The sequence below is a fragment of the Suncus etruscus genome, chromosome 18 (genome assembly GCF_024139225.1).
Source record: "Suncus etruscus isolate mSunEtr1 chromosome 18, mSunEtr1.pri.cur, whole genome shotgun sequence".
In the NCBI taxonomy this organism is placed as follows: Eukaryota; Metazoa; Chordata; class Mammalia; order Eulipotyphla; family Soricidae; genus Suncus; species Suncus etruscus.
The window spans coordinates 36,528,494-36,551,035 of record NC_064865.1 but is presented as its reverse complement, the minus strand read 5'-3'; the positions used below and the strand labels follow the sequence as shown (position 1 = coordinate 36,551,035).

Here is a 22,542-nt window from a genome sequence, read left to right as displayed (position 1 = left end):
TTTCGGAAGCTTGATTATTTTAGGCATATTTTAAGTACCTGCTCTTTTCTTCTTTCACTTACTGTCAAAAGGGATTAAGAAATCAGTCAGGTACCAAATCAAAGAATGATTGATTTTGTAGCTTACTACTTCATATTAGATTATTGTTTCTATATGTCTTGCTAGTAGATTTTTTAAGCTCTTCTTTATATATTATCATGACAACAATAGTCTATAAAAATGATAATTTAACTTGGTTTTACTATTTGGATCATCTGGACATTTTTTCTTTCTGATTGCTTCAAAAATTATAGTGAGGCAAAAAAAATTATACTGAGGCAAGGATATCCAGAACTATATTTGTAACAGTATAGAAAGTAGACAATTTTGTATTTAATTTTAGGTGAATACTAATCTTCACCATTGAGTATGATGTCACTTTTTGGATTGTTGTAAATGACCATTATTATCTGAGGTACATTCCTCTGTTTCTGTGTTGGTAAAATTTTTTTTTTTACAAAAAAATAGATAAATAAATGTGGAACATTGTCAGACTTTTTCTGTAAAAATTGATATGATCAAATGATTGATGTGATATATTACATTGATTTATTTGTGTTTACTGAACTATCATGTATTGCAATGATTCCCACTTGTCCACAATAAATAAAATTTTGAGATATTGTATTTTATTTGCCAAGATTTTTGAGAATATTTGAAACACATCAAAGTTCATCAGATAAATGGGTCAACAACTTTCATTTTAGTAATATTCAGATTTTTATATTGTCAAGTAATACTGACTTTATAGAAGGTATTCTCATTTCTTTAATATTTTGGTATAGGTTGGATTGCATAGACAGTACATATTTGAAAAATTGTTGGAACTTAATAATGATCACATCTGATCTAGACTTTTGTACTTAGGAGATTTTTAAATAACTTTCAATTTTATTACTAATGTTTGGTTCTTTTCCTCTTTTCTTTTTCTTTTTTTTGTGTTTTTTTTTTATTTTTTGTTTTTTGGGCCACACCCAGCTCTGCTCAGGGGTTACTCCTGGCATCTGCTCAGAAATAGCTCCTGGCAGGCACGGGGGACCATATAGGATGCTGGGATTCAAACCAACCACCTTAGGTCCTGAATCGGCTGCTTGCAAGGAAAACGCCATTGTGTTATCTCTCTGCCCCCTCTTTTCCTCTTTTCTACTTCCTCAGATTCAAAATAGAGGGGTTGTATGATTCTAATAATTCATTTATTTTTTAGTTTTCTAAGTATGTTACATGATTATCTCGTATGATTGTTAATATTCATGAAACATTATGATTTCTCCCCTTTTATCTCTGATTTCACTTATTTGAATTTCCCTCATTTTTCCTCATGAATCTAGCTAAGGGTTCACTAATCTTACTTATTCTTTAAAATATTTTTGCTTTATTTAATCTTTGTTTTCTGACATTGATTTCTATTTTAATTTATTATTTTCTTCTTTCTGTTTACTTTAAAATTCATTGTGTATATGTTTCACAAGCTGTGAGGTTAGGTTATTTATTTGGGCCTTTCCTTGTTTTCTGATGAAAGTTATGTGATAAATATACCACTTTGTATTACTTTTACTGTGCATGGAACCAACTCAAAGTAAAATGAGCGATGACTGAATAAAGTAGGTGTAGTAAAATTCCAATGGAATACTTTAAAGCTATAATAATAGTTAAAATAGTACTTTCTTGGGGTTGGAGTGGTTGTGCAAGTGGTAGGACATTAGCTTTGCATGCATATGACCTAGAACAGACCGCAGTTTGATTCTCCAGCATCCCATATGGTTCCCCAAGCCAGGAGCTATTTCTGAGCACTTGGCCAGGAGTAAACCCTGAGCATCACCATGTGCGGGCTCCAAAAATAAAACAAACAAAGAGTAGTTTCTTGCAACATTGATGGTACTGGAGAATGCCATGTGAAGTAAAATAGAGTGAAAGGCACAAAGACATACCATGTATACTTGAGTATAAGCCTCGTTTTTCTGCACAAAATTTGTGCTGAAAAACCCGAGCTCGGCTTATAATTGGATCATACAGGTTATTTCATTCAGTGTGCGCCCACCGAATCAAATGCACGTAGTCTCCAGTCATCATCTGCCATTTGCAGGAAGGGGCTGTGCTTTAGCTCAGTCTACAAGTTGTGACTGAGCTGAAGATGTAGGCCGCTGAAATGAACTTTGTGCATCTGAACAATTTAACCCACAATATTCAATGACACATTTAATTAAGTGAAAAACCCATTTAAAGCAGTAAGTTGTGTAAATTAATGTTTATAAATCAGGGGTTTTGGAGTATAAGGATTCAGGATTTTTAAACATTTATTTGCAATGCTTTACTGTCCTAAATAGTTTATTCACTTTATTAAAGTTGCCATTGAATACGATGGGTTAATGTGGCATGTTGATTGCATACAGTATATCAAACAATCATGAATTGTAAATGTAATCATGAATTTATTTACTAATTCCTCATTTCTTGTAATTGTTTTGGGTATATATTTTTAATTTTGAAATTTACCAGAGACTGTAGCATTTTCCACCTCGGCTTATATTCAGTCACCAATTTTTCCCAGTTTTATAAGGGTAAAATTAGGAGGAGGTTGGCTTCTTATACTCGAATATGTATGGTAATCATCTCATTTAGATGTAATATGTAGAGATTAAACATGGGAATAAGCAGCATTAAATAATGACAGATTGTCATTATGTTAAGAAACTGAGGATTCCAAAATAAGAGAGGTTTGGGGAAGGGAAAGACAATGAGAACTAAAATTGATAGTGAGTCATTGGTAGAAAATCTTGGGCACTTTGATGGTGATAAAGTATAGTAAATATGAGCATGAGATCATAAAGGCTTTTACTATTGTCAACTTATTTAATAAACAAGTATACTAAAACAATAAAAATAAAAATAAAAGTGATAGCATCTCACATTAGTTTTAAGTTGGTCCTTGAGATCTAACTCTTCAGAGAATTATCTTAATCCAAGCTCTTTAATAGTCTTCCTAGTGCTCACAATGTGATGCTTGTGATAAATAATCCTTGAAAGTCAAGTGAAAAATGCAACTTTTCTCTTGAATGCTGGAGAAAATTTAAGTGATAACAAAATATGGATGTGAACATTATATAGATTATGTTGAGAAATAAAACATAGTTAAAAAGTATAAGAGGTAAATTGGATGTGCTTTAGTGGGAAGAGCTTGACTTGTATATATGAGTCCCTTACTTGATTCTCAGTTCCTTATTGTTTTCCAAGAATTGCCAAGAATGGCCACCAAAGATCAATCTAATCTTGGGTCTCTGATCCCAGCAATGCAGTGTCCACCAAAGACAAGCAAATAACCAGAAAAATAGTACTATATCCAACTGAATACAAGTGAGAAACCTAATCACTAAAATATAAACTGGAAATTCATCTAAAATAAGTGCTCTAGACCATTTATTCTGAAAGCAAGTAGAGATGTGCAGGTGAAAATATTTATAGATATTATAGCCCATGAAAAGAGTGCCTCTATTTCATGTACATGAAAATGTAAATATTATTTTAGAGAAAAATTAATCACACAACTTAGAATTAATAATCTCAAAATAAAATATTTTTAATTTATAACAAAACAAAATACTGTATTTGGATTGAAAAGAATATGAAAAAAATGAAGAAATGTAAAAATCCTGAAATTTGCAGAAGTAGAATGAAGAACAGGTACAAACATGAGTTTTCTATCTAGGATGGGAAGAGTCAGAACTGTTATTCTTGAAGATCTGCATTTGGAAACTTTGTCTCTCTAGACATACTATTTTTCTCTGAATTTTAAGCATACAAATTTATTTGGACTATGTATTATGTTCCTAAAATATTTACATGCTGATGTAATTTGTTTTTAAATGAAATTACATTCAGACCAATAGTTTCATTGTATGACACCATTAACGGTATTAATTATTACCCAGTTATAGAATATTTTGATTGCTTCAAAAGGAAACATCATAGCCCTTAAGTAGTCATAGCTTATCTTTTTCTTTATTTATTTTTATAATTTTTGTATTTTTTGGGTTACACCCAGAGGTGTTCAAGGGTTACTAATGAGTCTGCTTCACTCCTGGTAGTGGTTGGGGATGATATGGATGTCAGGGATCAAACTTGGATTGAGCACATACATACACTTTGGGTATTTAATATAAATAGTATAATATAATATGTAGACTTTTGTGTATTAATATTTTTAATTTATCTTGAATTTTTCAAAGATAATCCAGATTTTGGGGCCAGGGTGATAGCACAGCAGTAGGGTATTTGATTTGCAAATGGCAGTTTCAGGACCAATGTTGGATTGAATCCAGGCATTCCATCTCTATTTAAAAAGGAAAAATTTTCTTAATTTTTTGCAAACATTAATCAGAAATAGTATAATTTTTTTTTTTTTTTTTTTTTTTTTTTTTTTTTTTTTGTGGTTTTTGGGTCACACCCGGCAGTGCTCAGGGGTTTTTCCTGGCTCCAGGATCAGAAATTGCTCCTGGCATGCACGGGGGACCATATGGGATGCCGGGATTCGAACCGATGACCTTCTGCATGAAAGGTAAATGCCTTACCTCCATGCTATCTCTCCGGCCCCAGAAATAGTATAATTTTAGTAGATGATACATATTGTATAGAATGAGATATTATTATAGGAAAAACTCTTTTCAAATGTTTGATTTTAAGTATAGGTCAAATAAGATGAGGTATTCTGAATGTATATCAATCAAAAGCTCAAGATGAGTGCCTACAATGTTCAAGTTGATAATTATCAAGGTTGTGTGAATAGAGAAAGTGAATTATAGAAATTATTGAGAGTACAAAAGTTAAATACAACCTTGAAGTCAAGGCAAGGGGAGTTGGCTAAAAAGAATCAGTTAATATCTGAGTTTGGGAGCTCTTCCAAACATACACATAGAACTTTTTGTTGTTATTATTTTGGGGCCACACCCAGAAGCACTCAGGGGTGACTCCTGGCTTTGTGCTCAAAAAGTGTTCCTGGCAGGCTCAGGAGATCCCATATGGGATGCTGAGGATTGAACCCAGGTCCATTCTAGGTCAGCCACATGCAAGGCAAATGCCCTACTGCTGTGCCTACTGCTCAGAACTTCTAAAAATCTATTCTATAGAAATAAAACGTGTTGGGCCCGGAGAGATAGCACAGCGGCATTTGCCTTGCAAGCAGCCTATCCAGGACCAAAGATGGTTGGTTCGAATCCCGGTGTCCCATATGGTCCCCCGTGCCTGCCAGGAGCTATTTCTGAGCAGACAGCCAGGAGTAACCCCTGAGCACCGCTGAGTGTGGCCCAAAAACCAAAAAAAAAAAAAAAAAAAAAAAAGAAATAAAACATGTCAGCTACTTACTGACCTTTTCTTATCACCCAGCACTATGGAAAGTTAAGTTAAAGTGATACTGAAATCAGGATTTCAGACCCAATCCTAAGCACCTTATGTTTTTCTGAGAACTGCCAAGAATGATCCCCAAATACAGAGCTTAAAGTTAACCCTAATCATTGCAAGACATAGTCACTGACTTCCCAAAATGTCCATAACATGGAGAATTGGTTAAAACTTTAACTTAAGTGGGGTGGGGAAGAAAGGATAAAATTACCTATTAGAAAAAATTTAAGTTGAAGAAAAGGATTTCAGTTCCTGTTTGCTTATTTTTTTCAAATGAGATGCCAAGATATATATTTTATACAAGGAAATCAGAGAGTGATATTTTAAAAGAGAAGGTGCAAATAAAAGTGATAAAAAGCAAAAGTAGTAAAAAGCAAAAGATTTATACAATCCAAAGAGAAAGAGAAACCAGAGTATTAATGAATAAGAGAAGTAGAATGCCTGTCTCAAATATAGGCAGAGGTGGGGGAGGTTTGAGAGGGTCCTTGGTGGTGAGAATGTTGCATTGGTGAAGGCGGGTATTCTGTTTATGACAGAAACCCAACTACAATCATGCTTGTAATCATGGTGCTTAAATAAAGATTTTATTTAAAAAAAAAAGTGATAGCTTGGAAAATAGAAGTGATTACATTGGAAATCAGTTCAGAAAACTCTGTTAGGAAGTCCATGGTGGAAAATATACTTAAGGAATAAGAAAACCAGTAGGGGTATAACCTCAATAAAATTGATCAGACAGGTACCTTCAAATTCTTCCAGAAGGGTCAGTCACAGATAATGAGACAGATGCTTGCCCAGGTAGCCTTGACAGCCCCAAACAAAGAGCTCACTGGCCCTTTATTAGTACACCAACTATTACCTCCTTCCTTTCTATCATGTTATACATTGTTTATGATTTAGTACGTAGAACTAAGTATAAACATTTAGTGTGACTGTGAACATAGGAGATTTATGACAGGTTTGCAAGAGACTATGAGAAAGCTCTATTCTTCTTAGCAGGTCTTTCCTTGCCATGCTGTTTATGTTGTGACCCACTAAATCTGTTAGTTTGTCCTCTTTTTAGCAGGATGTCTTCCTGCTATGAACTCTTCCTATCAGGGCATTAATCTACCTAAGGCTAAGCTTACCCGAAATGGACTTTCCTTTTTAGCCACAGATTTTCAGGTCTTGTTGTCTTGTCCTAAGCTTACCATTACCCATATATCAGCGCCTGCAGTTATGGAGTAATTTCCCACACACCAATGCCTTTTCAGTGATTAAATCACTTGACTTAATTGCAGTATGGTAGTCTAATATTTATTAGGAAGTATCAAATAGTGAATAAATATCTTTGTAGGCTTAGACTCCAAAAGGGATAAATGTCACAACAGCAGAATGTACTGTTAACTCTCGAGAAGAGGTACATCCCCAAAGGTCTTGGATGATTAAATAATGTAAAAAATGTACATTTTGTACAGCTATATTGTAGAAATTATTCGTTTCATTTGTATTTTGTTGTTTGCTACTTGATTTTGTGAGAGTGACATTTTATTATCAGAATTATACCCTGTATTGAACTTAGAGTCCCTTATTTTTTTTTTTTGTTTGTTTGTTTTGTTTTTGGGCCACACCCGGCGTTGCTCAGGGGTTACTCCTGGCTGACTGCTCAGCAATAGCTCCTGGCAGGCACAGGGGACCATATGGGACACCGGGATTCGAACCAACCACCTTTGGTCCTGGATTGGCTGCTTGCAAGGCAAACGCCGCTGTGCTATCTCTCCGGGCCATAGAGTCCCTTACTAACAGATACAGTTGCTAACAACTTCAAAAGTAAACATGTGTGTCTCTGGTACCATACTTTAAGATTCTCAAGTCTTATTTATGATTCTGTGCTCAGGAATTACTCATGGTAGTGCTCCAAGAACTATTTGCAGTGCTAGGAATTAAATCATATTCACCCAGGTGAGAGGCAAATGCCTTGACCCTTGTCCTATCTCTCCCCCCCATAAACACTAACTATCTTTGTGCATAATTAATCTTTAAACTTTGATCACTCATTTCAAATAGTTTCTATTCAATCTTTCTCAAAATGCATCTGACTTGTTCATACATTTTTGTTTATTTTATGTTCTGTGTCTTTAAGTTATAATTCTGAAAAAGATTAATCCTTTCTTTTATGGATCTTAGAAGATCCTTAATTTTCCATATGTGTTAACTTAAAATGGTTCTGTATCCAATTGCTCCCCTATCAATAAGAGCACCATCACCTCACAGATCATCACCTCAATAAACAAGGTCAATTACTTTATTGTCCAGAAATATTTGCTTGGTCATAAGTTTTGATTTATTACCTCACTTATGAACATTGTTAAACATTATGACATTTCATTTTTATAAAGTAGTATATTGAAATACACACAACAGATTAAGATCAGAAAGAGAATTAGAGATAGTTGCCTTGTTTTATTTAGTAAAAAATTATGGAAAGTTGGTAGAAAATAAATATAAAGTGGACAAAGAGACTATAAAAAGTAAATATTCATATATTATGTTGGGAATGTGGGTAAAATGTCATAAACCAATATATATCAAGAATATATACTATTGTGTAATCATTTAATTTGTTATAAACACAAACAGTAGATCTTTTATTGTAAATTATAAAAGCTAGCACGATGCATTACAACAATTTTCTAATAAAGAGAATTTCTCTTTGAGCTTTTAAATTGAAAAACAAATTACTGTATTTAATTGGGCATGTGACATAATTTTTGTTGTTAAAATACATTTTTTTTGGTTTTGGGGCCACACCCGGCAGTGCTCAGGGGTTACTTCTGGCTCTTTGCTCAGAAATAGCTCCTGGCAGGCACCGGGGACCATATGGGACACCGGGATTCGAACCAACCACCTTTGTTCCTGGATCGGCTGCTTGCAAGGCAAACACCGCTGTACAATCTCTCCGGGACCGTTAAAATACATTTTGATGTAAAATACTAGAGTAAAGGCATGTGACTATACCCAAATTATACCCCCAGAACTACTTATGGTATACTGAGCTTTCCCAGAAATGACCACTGAGTACAGATCTAGGAGTAAACCCTGAGAAACATAGATTGTGGACCCCAAACTGCAACATTTTGGATAAAAATACATTTTGCGTGCAAAGAGATAGTACAAGGTTTATTATTTGCTTTTCATGTGGTTGACTCAATTTGAATACCAAATATTATATATGGTACCCAGAACACTGCCAAGAGTGACCCTTCATGTGTCCCCAACAATAAAAAAAAAAAAAAAAAATCTATTTTTAGAGAACACCATATACTTGCTCTGGTGTATACCATATCATTTCTTTATTTGCTCTTTTAGGTTGGCACTCTGATTCAACTGATACTTTTGCTATAGCAAGGACGTTGGGCTATGAATTTCAAAGGATAGGTAACTAAAGATATGTTAGAAAAATTAAAATACAAAAATAAAGATGATAGATCATTAAAAAACAAAAATCAAAACACATACTTTAGTACAGGGAGGATAGATATATCTAATGTGAACATGGTCCAGTCTCAAATTATGGAAACAGGATGGTTTTCTTTATTATTTAAAGTGTGTTGAGTTAATAATCAATAACCTTTCTCATCAATAATATCTTTATCATTGTTGACTTTGAGGGTTATTCTTTGATAAAGCATCACAATATATAAACCATCCTCAAATCTGTATTCAGCAGTAAACAACATTTTTCAACTGAGGATTCTGAGTTATAGTTTATTACTTACTAGATATTAATAACTTCATGGAATATTTACTTTAAAATATGCATTCTTTTTAGGTCATTTTTCCCTTTGTCTCACATTTTTAACTGGCAATAAATCTAAAAGTTTGACTACTAGTAATAGAGTAAAGAGAATTCTTAGGCTCATAAGGGAAAATAAATGGAGAAAGAATTTTCAAGAACCTGGATTTAATTGGACAAACATTCAAGTCTCTAATGTTTGCAAAGCAGGTGACAAATTTGGGAAGAAATTTGCTCTTTAAATGTTTATTATGCATACTTAACTTCTGAAAAATATTCATAACCTTGTCTATTAACCTATAAATACTGTCTTCAAATAAAAGTTCTTAATTTTGTATTTGAAAAATGTCCTTCATTGATTTTTAATAATAATTTTTATTTTGACCAAAGTGGATTACAAATCTTTCAGAGTAATATTTTAGGTACATGTTGACATTGAATTAGGGAATTCCCACCACTATAGTTGTCCTCCCTCTACCTCCGTTCCCAGCATGCATCCTTTGCCCCCCTCCCTTACACCTTGGGCTTCTAGTATAAGTGGTCCCCTCCATTTCTAGCTTGTTGTAGATTGGGCATCGATTCTGCCATCACTGGATTAGAGTTTGGTGCCTAAATCAGGTCATTTTTATTACCACTTAGTAATCATACAACTGTTTGGTTTTGGTACCCTCCACTATTTCCCCCTCAATTTGAGAGGTAAAACAAGATGGTTCAAGTTATGTGGTTCTGTTTGAAGATGAGAAAAAAGAAAATAGAAAAATAAATAAATAAATAAATAAATAAATAAATAAAATGGGGTAAAAATCAAACAAGCAAAAATGGCCGGAGTCCTCCTAGAGGTTATAAATGTTAATTTGAGAGAATAAAGGAAAAAAGAAGAGAAACATAACTTCAATACAAAAGGAAAAATAAAAAAATCCAAAAAGCACCTCAGCAATAAAGACAACCACCACACAATATCCACAGTCCTGAACTAAAAATAAAACAAAGCACACAAACTGAAAACAACAACAGCAACAACATTAGCAACACTCCCCCAATTATTTTCTGCTTCTTTTTTTTTCTCCATAGGCACAGTAAATATTGGGAAAATTAGATAGGGAATTCCTTGGTCTAAGAGTCACAGGGTTTCTCCACCCTTGAAGTATAGTGTCATAGGAATAACTACAGACTCCATCCTTGTTCATTTACTCTCCCCTAGGTCCTTTTGTGGTGTATGGAAAACTTATGTTTTGTCATGGATGATAAAATCAGACCTCTGTATCTAGAGATCTTGGTATCTGGACAGGTCAAAGTTTAGAGCCTATGATGAAAACTTTCTTTACGTTCCTAGAAGTTCTGTTCTATTACTGTTGTTTTAATCAGTCTCTGTAATTGGTGATCTTGGTGTTTGCACTGATCTTAGGATGAAGCCTAGGATAGAGTCTTTCATTATGTTTCCAGAAGAACTGTTCAGTTGCAGTTGTCTCAGTCAGATCTCTGGAATTAGGGATCTTGGTTGTTGTAAAGGTCCATTGATATTTTTGTTAGTTTAGATGGTGAGTTTTTGTTAGTTTAGATGGGTATTTTGGGATTCATTTCACCAAGGCATTTCAAATGCCCACTTTGAGAAGAAAGACTGAAGAAAATTCCAGCAGATGAGTCATTGATTTCATTGTCCAAGAAGTGGAGAAGTGCATGCTGCCAATGTTGATATGGGGAATTTATAGCCATGCGGGAAGTTAGAGTTTTTAATCAGGATTAAACCTAAGAAATTGAGACACATCTAGTTAATTCATTTTCTTATATCATGTATTAGTTTATGGTCTAATAAACAAAAATTAGTACAAGTAATATAACAATCAATGCAAACTAAGTTGTTTTTTAGTTTCTACCTATTGTATTTTTAATTTAGTTTTATGAACTGACAGTTTTACATTTGTCCTTTGGCAAAAGTCTAAGAAGTGATACCTTGAATATTTGATAATATCCTGGAGAAAATCAGCTACTGAAGAATATAAATCCCTATTGAAGACTTTTTATTTTTGTTTTGAAGATTAAAGTTTTTTATATTTATATTAATAATTTTTATTTGGACCAATGTGGATTACAAATCAATCACAGTAGTATTTCAGGTACATAGTGAAATTGAACCATGGGCATTCCCACCACCAATGTTGTCCTCCCTCCATTCCTGTTCCCAGCATGCCCTTTTGTAGCTTTTTATACTAATAGGATGTGAGATAAGAAATGAACAGCTAAGAATCAACTCCTGAACACAGCAAAATCAGAAAACTCGAAACTGAAATAACGGGACTGAAAAAATGCAGTAGAGGAAATAAAAAAGTAATTGAAAGCCTACCCAATAGAGTAACAGTAGATGAAGAGAGAACTAGTGAGCTGGAAGATGAGATAAATAATATTTCCATAGCAGAAGAGATTAGAAAATAATTTCAAAGCAAATGGTCAGACAATGGAAAAATACTCAAAGATTTTGAACAGATGAAAATAGAAATGTTCAATAAATTCATCAGAAACAACATAAGAATCATTGGAGTCCCAGAAAGCCAAGAAGAAAATCCCTAGAAAGAATCAACAGTCAAAAACATCATTACAGAGAAACTCCTAGAAATAAAGAATACATGCAACCAAATCCTGAATGCCAGAAGAGTACCAGTTAAAAGAGACCCAAAGAAGAGCACCCCAAGACACATCCTAGTCACTGTGACAAATTCCACAGATAGGATAGAATACTGAGATCAGCAAGATCAAAAAGGGAAATTACATTCGAAGGAGCATCCTTAAGATTTAGAACAGACATGTCAGAAGAAACTCTCAAGGACAAAAGATAGTGGTGGTATATTGTGAAAAGACTGAATAAAATGAATGCTTCACTTTGAATATTGCAACCAATCCATCTATTGTTCAGGTTTGAAGGAAGGCTACTTGGCTTCATGGATAAGCAACAGCTCAGAAACTTTACAGATGCAAAGCCAGCCTTAAAGGAGAAACTGAAAGGTCTAGTTTAAATTAAGAGAGACCAACAGACACACCAAACTTATACAAAAAGATGACATTAAATCCCATGACAATCATCTCCCACAATGTTACTGGACTAAATACACCAATTAAGAGAAACAGTAGCAAAATGGATCAAAAGATGAATCCAGGGGCTGGAGAGATAGCATGGAGCTGTTATCCTTGCATGCAGAAGGACGGTGGTTCGAATTCCAGTATCCTATATGGTACCCCTGAGCCTGCCAGGAGCGATTTATGAGCATAAAGCCAGGAGAAACCCCTGAGCACTGCCCGGTGCACCCCCCCCAAAAAAAAAGATGAATCAAACCTTCTGCTACCTACAAGAAACACACCTGAATAGTCAGAACAAACATAGACTCAAAATCATAGGCTGGAGAAAAATCATCCAAGCAAACAACTCTCTTAATAAAGCTGGGTGGCCATATTAATATCAGATGACACAACCTTTAGACTGACAAAAGTTGTAAGGGACAAAATTGGACACTTTGTACTAATAAAGGGATATATGAAACAGGAAAAAATGGCACTACTAAACATATATGCACCCAATGAGAGACCAGCAAGATATCTAATACAATTATTGACAACTTTGAAGGAGGACATTAATAATAACACAATAATTGTGGGAGACCTCAATATGGCCCTGTCAACACTTGATAGGTCAGCCAGACCCAACAAAAATATATTAGCCCTGAAAAGAGAAATGGAAGAAGAGTCATAGTATATATATATATATATATATATATATATATATATATATATATATATATACACACACACTATGTATATATATGTATATATACTATATATAGTATATATATAGTATGTGTGTATATATATATATGACACTCGATTCCCAGAAACCTGGTTACATATACTTCTCCAGTGTACGTGGGTCATTCTCCAGGATAGAACACATGATGGTACATAAAACATATCTCTATAAAATCATGAGGATACAAATTTTGCAGGCTACTTTGGCTGACCACAAGGCTCTGAAATTAGATGTGAACTACAAAGGGAAACAGAAGAAAAATTTTAACAACTGGAAATTAAACAACCTACTACTGAACAACCAGTGGGTCCAAGATGAAATCAAAGAGGAAATCAAAATGTTCCTGAAAACAAATGACAATGAAGACACAAACTATCAGAATCTATGGACATAGCAAAAGCAGTACTGAGAGAAAAATTATAGATTTGTAAGCACACATCAGGAAGGAACAAGGGGCATACCTAAAAAATTTAATGACACAGCTTATAAAATTAGAAAATGATCAACAAAAGGAACCAAAAATAGCGAGACAGAAAGAAATAAAAAATCAATGAAGTGAAAACCAAAAAAACAATCTGAAAGATCAACAAAAGCAGAAGTTAGTTCTTTGAAAAAATAAACAAAATTGATAGACCATTGGCAAAACTCACAAAAAAAGAGAGAAATTTGATAACCTTTATTAGAAATGAAAAGGGGAATATCATTACAGATATTGCAGAGATCCAAAGATCCAAATAAGAGACTTATTTGAGAAACTCTATGCCACTAAATATGAGAACCTTGAAGAAATGGATAAATTCTTGGACTCATAACATTCCATGGTTGAATAAGTAGGATGTAGCATATTTAAACAACTCCATCACTATTGAGTAATTAAAAATGGTAATCGAATGTCAAACGGTAATCTAAAACAAAAGCCCAGGACAAGATGGATACACTAATGAATTCTTTCAAATCTCTCAAGAGGAACTACTACCAATTCAGGCCAGGCTCTTTCATAAAATTAAAAAAAAGTTGGTACACTTCCAAACACCTTATATGAAGCCAACATTATCTTGATACCAAAACCTGACAGAGATCCTGCCAAAAAAGTAAATTACAGACAAATATGCCTGATAAACACAGATGCAAAGATCCTCAACAAAATCCTGGCAAATAGGATCCAATGCCTCATCAAGAAGATCATTCACTACGATCAAGTGGGTTTCAACCCAGAAAGGCAAGGATATTTTTTAACATCCATGAATCTATTAATATCAACAAGAAAAATAAAAATCACATGATCATATCCATAGACACAGTGAAAGCATTTGATAAGGTCCAACACATATTCTTGATTAAAAACTCTCAGCAAGATGGGAATGAAAGGGACCTTTCTCAATATAGTTAAGGCCATCTACCATGAGCAAATAACAAATATTAACCTCAATGGAGAAAAACTAAACATCTTTCTTCTGAATTCTGATACAAGACAAGGCTGTCCTCTCTCACCACTCCTATTCAATATAGACCTAGAAGTTCTTGCTATAGCAAGAAGTACTGGAAGTACTTGCTATAGTGATAAGGCAAGGAAAAGATATCAAGGGAATCTAGACATGAAAAGAAGAAGTCAAGCTCTCACTGTTTGCAGATGACATGATACTATAATTAAAAAAACCCTAAAGACTATACCAAAAAGCTTCTAGAAACAATAGATACACAAGGAAATGTGGCAGCTACAAAATTAACACACAGAAATAAGTGGCTTTTTATACACCAATAATTTTAGGGAAGAAATAGAAATTAAGAAAACAACCCCATTCACATCAGTGTCACACAAATTCAATTATCTTGGTGTCAACTTAACTAAAGATGTAAAGACCTATACAAAGAAAACTACAGAACCCAGATCCAAGAAATAAGAGAGGACACATGAATATGGAAACACATACCATGCTCTTGCATTGGCAGGATTAACATAATTAAAATGGCAAAACTCCCCAAAACATTATAAAGATTTAATGCATTCCCTCTAAAGATACCCATAAAATTCTTCAAAGTTGTAAATTAAACACTACTGAAATTCATTTGGAACAACATACACCCTCGAATAGTTAAAGAAATCCTTGGGAAAAGGAATATGATAGGCATTACTTTCGCCAACTCTAAACTGTATTACAAAACAATGGAATAAAGATAGACCCTCAGATCAGTGCAATAGGTTTGAGTACTCAGAGAATGTTTCTCAGACATACAATAACCTAATTTCTGATAAAGGATAAATGGAGCAAGGAAAGCCACTTTAACAATTGGTGTTGGCACAACTGGTTAGCCACTTGCAAAAAAAAAAAAAAAAAAAGTGAACTCAGACCCCTAGCTAACACCATGTGCAAAAGTAAAACCCAAATGGATTAAAGACTTTAATATCAGATCTGAAACCAAAAGATATATAAAAACAACACGTAGGTAAAACTCTCCATGACATTGAGACTAAAGGCATGTTTAAGGATGAAACAGTGCTCTCCAGACTAGTGGACGCAGACATAAAGACATGGAAAAAGATAAAGCTGAGAAGCTTCTGCACCTCAAAGGATATAGTACGCTGGATACAAGAACCACCCACTGAGTGGGGATACTATTCATCCAATACTCTTCAGATAAGGGGCTAATATTTAAAATATCCAAGGCACTGACCGAACTTTACAAGTAAAGAACATCTAATCCCATCAAAAAATGGGGAGAAGAAATGAACAGACACTTTGTCATAGAAAAAATACAATTGGCCAAAAGGCACATGAAAAAATCCTCCACATCACAAATCATTAGGGAGATGCAAATCAAAACAACTATGAGTTACCACCTTACACCACAGAGATTGAGAACAAGCAGTGCTGGCGGGGATGTGGAGAGAAAGGAACTCCTATTCTGCTGATGGGAATGCCATCTAGTCCGAATTTTATGGAAAACGATATGGAGATTCCTCACACTTATATTCATTGCAGTACTATTTCCAATAGCCAGACTCTGGAAACCACCAAGATGCCCTTCAACAGATGAATGACTATAGAAACTGTGATACATATATACAATGGAATATTATGCAGCAGTCAGAAGAGAGAAGTCATGAAATTTTCCTATAAATGGATGTACATGGAATATATTATACTGAGTAAAATAATTCAGAGGGAGAGAGATAGAAAATCTTCCTCATCTATTGGTTTTAAGAAAAACAAAAGACATTTTTGCAATAATTCTCAGAGACAACAGAGGGGAGAGCTGGAATGTCCAGGTCATGACATGAAGCTCACCACAAAGAGTGATGAGTGCATTTAGAGAAATAACTACATTAAGAACTATCCTATAAATATGAATGAATGAGGAAAGCAGAAAACCTGTCTAGAGTACAGGTGGGGTGGGGGTGCGTAAGAGGGAAACTTGGGACATTGGTGATGGGAATGTTGCACTGGTTGAGGGGGTTGTTCTTTGCATGACTGAAACCCAACTACAATCATGTTTGTAATCAAGGTGTTTAAATAAAGATATAAATAATAAAAGAATCAATTACTGAGGGCTGGAGTAATAGCACAGCAAGTAGGGCATTTACTTACTTGTGATTGAACCAGATTTGACCCCCAGCATCCTTTTATGGTCTCCAAAATCTGCTAGGAGTAATTAATTAACACAGAGTCAGAGTAACCCCCCTACCAAGCTCCTCTGTGTGTGGCCCCCAATAAACAAAAAAACCTTACTTTTAATTACCTGAATTTTTCAAATAATATGTAGGATTAGTAAAACTAGATTCAAAAAGAAGAGTCGCTGTAATGTATACAAAATTTATCTTTGCACAAGGCAAATCATGATACAGGCAGCTTGTATTAAAACTTTCACTTAAATTTCCACTACAATTTTCTGGAAGTCCTGACAGCTGAAATCAAGCTCCACAAATGCTGCAAAATCAGCCACAGTGCTTGAAATTCCTGGATTACTGCTGGGATGTGTGACAACTCCAATATTTTCAGTACTGTCATCCAGGTAGGATCACATCAATTTATATGCCAACAGATTCAAAGCCACCTAATATTCAGGAACAAAACAAATAACAGAAAGACTAAATAGCAACAAATAGCTTAGTAAGTTCTGACAATGACTTAATGATCAAATTCCAAGATATAATAATTTTCAAAAATATTTTACTCTAATTTGAAAAATAATTTAATTATTACTGACCTATAAACAACAATATAAAATATATTATATCTTGCCTGCCAAAGGAATAGTCTTAAAAATGGGTGGAAATTAGGGGATAATAGTGGATGGAATTTTACATTGGTGATGGAATTGATGTTGGAAAAAGGACTAGCAGAATGAAATTTATTCTGCACAACTATGTGAAAAATGGCCTTTAAATTAAGTAATTTATAACTAAAAAAAGATTAAGAGTTAGACATTTAATGGGTTAAGACCCTTGTCTTGTGCCAGAGAACTAATTCAATGAGTACTTTATTTGATAAGTACACTGTAAATCTGGGTTTAATCCCTGGCATCACGTAGGTAGGCCCAATGCTGCCGGGAGTGATCCTAGTATAAAGTCAGGCATAAGGCATAAGGCCTAAGCATAATTGAATGTGACCTCGTTGCCCACCCCTAAAGATACCTTGTATAAAGCCTTCTCTATTCAATTCTCAGAATAACATATGCTACCCTGAGCAGCACCAGATATGATCTCCCAAGCACAGAACCAGAAGTAAAACCTGACTGAGCACTGGGAGATGTGAAACTCTTACTTAAAGCAATTAATAAGAAAAAGGCATTCTCTTTCAGAGATTTAAATTATTATTATTATTATTATTATGTATTTTCTTTGCCAAAATGATTTATACACGAATGTAATATAAATGAATGGACATACAAATGTGTATATTATGTGTATATAAAACTACAATAAAACAGATTATTTTATTGTTATGTGAGGATATATTGGTAACTATTATAAGACTGAAAGAGCAAAGTGCAGTTCCAAGTCTCTTTCACTGCTACTTCCTGCCTTTGTGCTACTCTCATATCCTTGTTGGCTTCTATAGAGAGAGAAAGACGATTGAATAGTTAAATTGAATCCTCTACCTGCTAAGCTTTTGTCTATCAAAGGTGTATAAAAAGGAGAAGATATCTAGTGTATCCTGGGAAACGGATTTTTTCATTTCCCCAATTAATCCAGGTGAGTTAAAACACTTGTTTCTGGGGCATCTCTCTCTCTCTCTCTCTCTCTCTCTCTCTCTCTCTCTCTCTCTCTCTCTCTCTCTCTCTCTCTCTCTCTCTCCACCCCCACACCCAGAAAAGTGCTATTAAGACTGCAGAATTTATGAAAACGTTAAAGGGCTAAGTTGAGCATCTCTGATCGAATAATTTCTCTCTATGTATTTTTTTTAGCTAATAAGAAACCTTAATGATTCCTCTACAAAGTCATTATCTTCACCAAACTTGGTTAATAGAAGGATGATACGTTATTATCTTTTCTTCTTTAACATTATTTGGTTTTTCCTTAATTTTAATCCCTTCCATAATTTCTATGTCTTAGTTTAATGTTTCAGTTCTCTTTTCATTATGGTCTGTTCAAAGGGCAGTTTCCCTCTCACAGAACTTTCTGTTTCTTGTTTCTTCCTTGTATTCCTCACCTAAACTCAAAATCTCTAGTAGAATTAGAAAATAAGACCTTGTCCTGGTATTCTTAAGTTTAGAAATAAGCCCAAAATTATTATATGAAAACTTTCATAATATTTATAATCAAAACAAAAAGATCAATATAAAATTTAAATACATTTTTAATCCTTTCATACTAAAACCAAAATTTTCTTTAAAATAAAAAGTATTGGGCCAATTAGACCATTGTTGACTACTTCACAGGAATACCTTGTAATACTTCCAGATGTTTGTATGTTCTGTACTAATTTGCCAGATAACTTTTAAGTATTGATTTAATTTGTTTCTTTGATTGTCTTTTTTAATAGAAAATTAAAATATATTGAAGTTCAATTTTTTTCTGATATTCTGCTATTACTATGTCCGTGGCATCCATTTCTCTCTTGCCTGCCCTTCTGATTTACTTTATTTAGCATGACATCCTCTAGTTCCATCCAAGTGGAATGTATTGCATTATGTTATCATTCCTGCTGACTGCATAGTATTCCCTTATGCATATATCACACCTTCATTATATGCTCTTCTGTTGTTGGGCACCTAGTTTGATTCCATATCCTAACTATTTACTAAAAGCTTAAATAAATAATAATGTGAATGATTCTTTTGAATGCATATTTTTTGTCTTGGGTAGACAAAAAGAAGTGGAATTGTTGGGTCACACTGTGGTTCTATTCTTACTTTTCTGAGAAATCACACATACCCACATTTGATTTATTATTCTCAGCTGTTTCTTATTTGAACTACGAATAACGCTTGTGAGAGTGTGTGGGAAAAGTTGATGTGGATCCAGGAAACTGGAGGAATAGCTCACAGGCAAACATTGCTCTATAGATATATTGGAGCTATCTCATATATATTTTTTCTTATGGCAGTCTCTGCTCTAAGCTTGTTTCCTAAAGAATCAGGTCAAGAAAGCTTGATACCAATTTGGAAGTTAAAATCTGAGTAAATAATAGTAAACCTAACATAGACACACATTACCATTATTTTTTAGCTGACATGATACTGTATGGTGGGCATCTATAGGGCTGTTCGAGGCACAGAGAAAGATGGAAGAAAATGGAATTGATTTATTTAATTTAATGACAGTAATATAATTTATTAAGGACTGCTTTAGGAAAAAATGGACATTTAGAGTTCTCTTTTCTGTAAGGATATATATTTTTTGGCCAAAAAAGCAGAATGAGGTGGGAGAGAATATGCATTTATTTTCTAGAAAACAGAGTGGTGAGGTACTATACTGTAGGGTCTTGTGGAAGGAAATAAGTAAAAACTAGATTTATTTTTTCACAATGGAGACCCAGAACTCTGTACTTTGAATTATAATGGAAAGATGGGGAGCCTGCATTTACCTTTGAATATTCCTGTTTTGATTCTGTCTTGTGTCTATTTCAGAATTTAGTATATGCTCTTAATGGTATGCTTTGCCATAATATAAATATGGTATTCAAGATTTATTGCTATATTCAGATCACACCCCTCCCCCACAGTGGCCATATTTTGATGTAAGAGACTTTTGGACTCTCCCAGGAACATATTTGATGGAAGAGTTGCAATAAACTGTAAATGCCTTATAGCTCTCTCTCTCTCTCTCTCTCTCTCTCTACCTCTCTTCTCTTTATTTTTCCTTTGTTTTTCCTGGCAATAATAAGAACAAAAAGATGACCTAAATATTTATGAAAGAATGGGCTCTATCCTTGATTTTTCTGATAACTTTGCTTAATTTAGGTAATTGGAAATTGTAAGGGACAAAATCTACATAGGCTATAATTTTGGAGAATAAAAAATATTTACACAACAGGTACTTAGACCTCTTTTTTAGATTGTGAATTCTTATAGATATATACACTGCTTCCCATGCAGGAAAAGAATAGCAGCAAAGAAAACTAGGTGAAGAAAAGCAAGCAGGCAAGTCGTCCCTGACCTGACTTCATTTATTCCTTTGAGGGGGTTGATAGAAATAAAGGAGATGTCTTTGATTTATGGACTCATTCTCCTTCTGGTCCTTGGGCAAAGAATTAAGAGAACTTTTCTCACTGATCATTTATCCAAATATCCCACTGGAGTATATTATAACTAGATTGGAAGTTGCTAAAAACTTGTACCTGCAAGGAACAGTTCCTTGGACAAACATTCCTATTGGGAAGAGTTTCGTGGAGGCCTGCTCCAAAAACAGTTCATCTACAAAGAGACAAATTTTAGGTGACTCGTGGCCACGTTAAACAGATAGGCCTTTAACATGACAAACATCCATACAATAATTCCAGCTTTGAGGAGAGGAAATACTGCTTCTCACTCTGTATGTCTGAAGAAAGGGAGACTGGCCAAGATCTGGGAAAGAGGGAATCTTTTGACTGAGCACAGATAAGATCACGTAGATAAATACAAATGTAACAACTCAGGGTCCCAAATGTATGAGCAGTAATAAAAAAAAAAAAAAGGTTAGAGATCAGGCTAGGCAGGAAGAGATTAAGCCCAATGAGAAGATTTGAAAAACAGTTTTATTGCACAGTCACCAAATAATCCAGATAAAATGTTGAGAGGGTTGAGAGTAGAAATTAGTTCTCGTTTCCTCATGAGCTTTTTCCTAAGCCTTAGTATAATAAACCTATGAGGCTGTTGGAATAGCACAATGGGTAAGGCAATTGCCTTTCATACATCTAAACTGGGTCTATTCCCTGCCACCACATATTGGCCCAGGAGCACTGCCATAAAGGAATTCTGAGGGCAGAATCAAGTAGAAGCCAATGCACAGAAAGATGTTCCTCCCAAACCAAAGTAAACAAATTAATCTATAAGAAGATGCTGAGCTCCATTAATAAATATACCAAAACCATAAAATAAATCCCATTTAAACCATGGTTAGTTTTAAGAAAGATAAAAAAAAGTCTTTGATTTAAAAAAAACGGAGAATATGAAGTAACTGGAACTCTCATTTTTTGGATGAGTTGTACGATGATATAATAATTTAAATATTATTTTGGAAATTTTTATGAAGGGATTTTTCTGGAGTGATATAAATATATATTTATGTTTGCATGATTATTTTAACAATGATTAAATTGTGAAATGATTAAATGTGTTAAATGATTAAAGTATAGGCTTATGACTTGATTACTTTGCATGTGTGAGTGTTCAAACTGAAAAACAAATAAATTAATAAATATTAAAATAATAAATAGCATAGTTTTCTTCTAGTAATCACTAAGTCACTGAAGCATGCATAAAAGAAGAGATTTAAGATCGTGTGAAATGGTTGTGTGAAAATTTTTAGTGACATAAAAACATTGGGCCTCCAAGATATGAAATTTACTAATGCCATAAACTATGAAATGTTTTCTAATATGTTAGGAAGATTATAGATGGGATTCAAATAGACTCTGGTATAGTAATATTGATAATTTAGTGACATTTATCCTTGATTCTTTTAGGAATACATTCAATCATGATACAATTTGAAAAAAATTAGTTTATAATCAAAATTTTTCTTAATGTAAATAAAATACGAAAATAATATTTTATTAATAGTTTTATAGTTTGCATATGTTTTCAAATGAGAAAAAAGAAAGTGATGTGAAATTTTTAAATTATATATTAAGATACATATACAATTCTCTACCTACTTTTGGCACATTATTTTTGATTGAATTGGATAATTGATGGACAAGAATATAATCCATATTAATAAAAGTGTAATTTAAAAGACTAAAAATTGAGCCAGGTGATAGTTCCATAGTTATTCCTCATTCTTAACGTGTTCCCTGACTTCATTTCAATTCCTGTCTTCATATGATCCTTCATAGATTCCAGCTCTAGCCCTGGAGGCACCCAAACACAACATTAATTGTACTAGAGTCTCCAAACACTGATT

At 33.9% G+C, this 22,542-nt stretch overlaps 1 protein-coding gene across 1 annotated transcript in view; it reads left to right on the top strand.

The window, feature by feature from the left end:
- The window catches only part of BTNL2 (butyrophilin like 2), a 35,450-nt gene extending 25,635 nt beyond the window's left edge, over window positions 1-9,815 (top strand). Inside the window, exons 7-8 of the mRNA XM_049764785.1 lie at window positions 8,776-8,844; window positions 9,760-9,815. Of these exons, the coding sequence (XP_049620742.1) occupies window positions 8,776-8,844; window positions 9,760-9,815 (125 nt within the window). The remainder of the gene's footprint in view (window positions 1-8,775; window positions 8,845-9,759) is intronic.
- The last annotated feature ends 12,727 nt before the right edge of the window (window positions 9,816-22,542 follow it).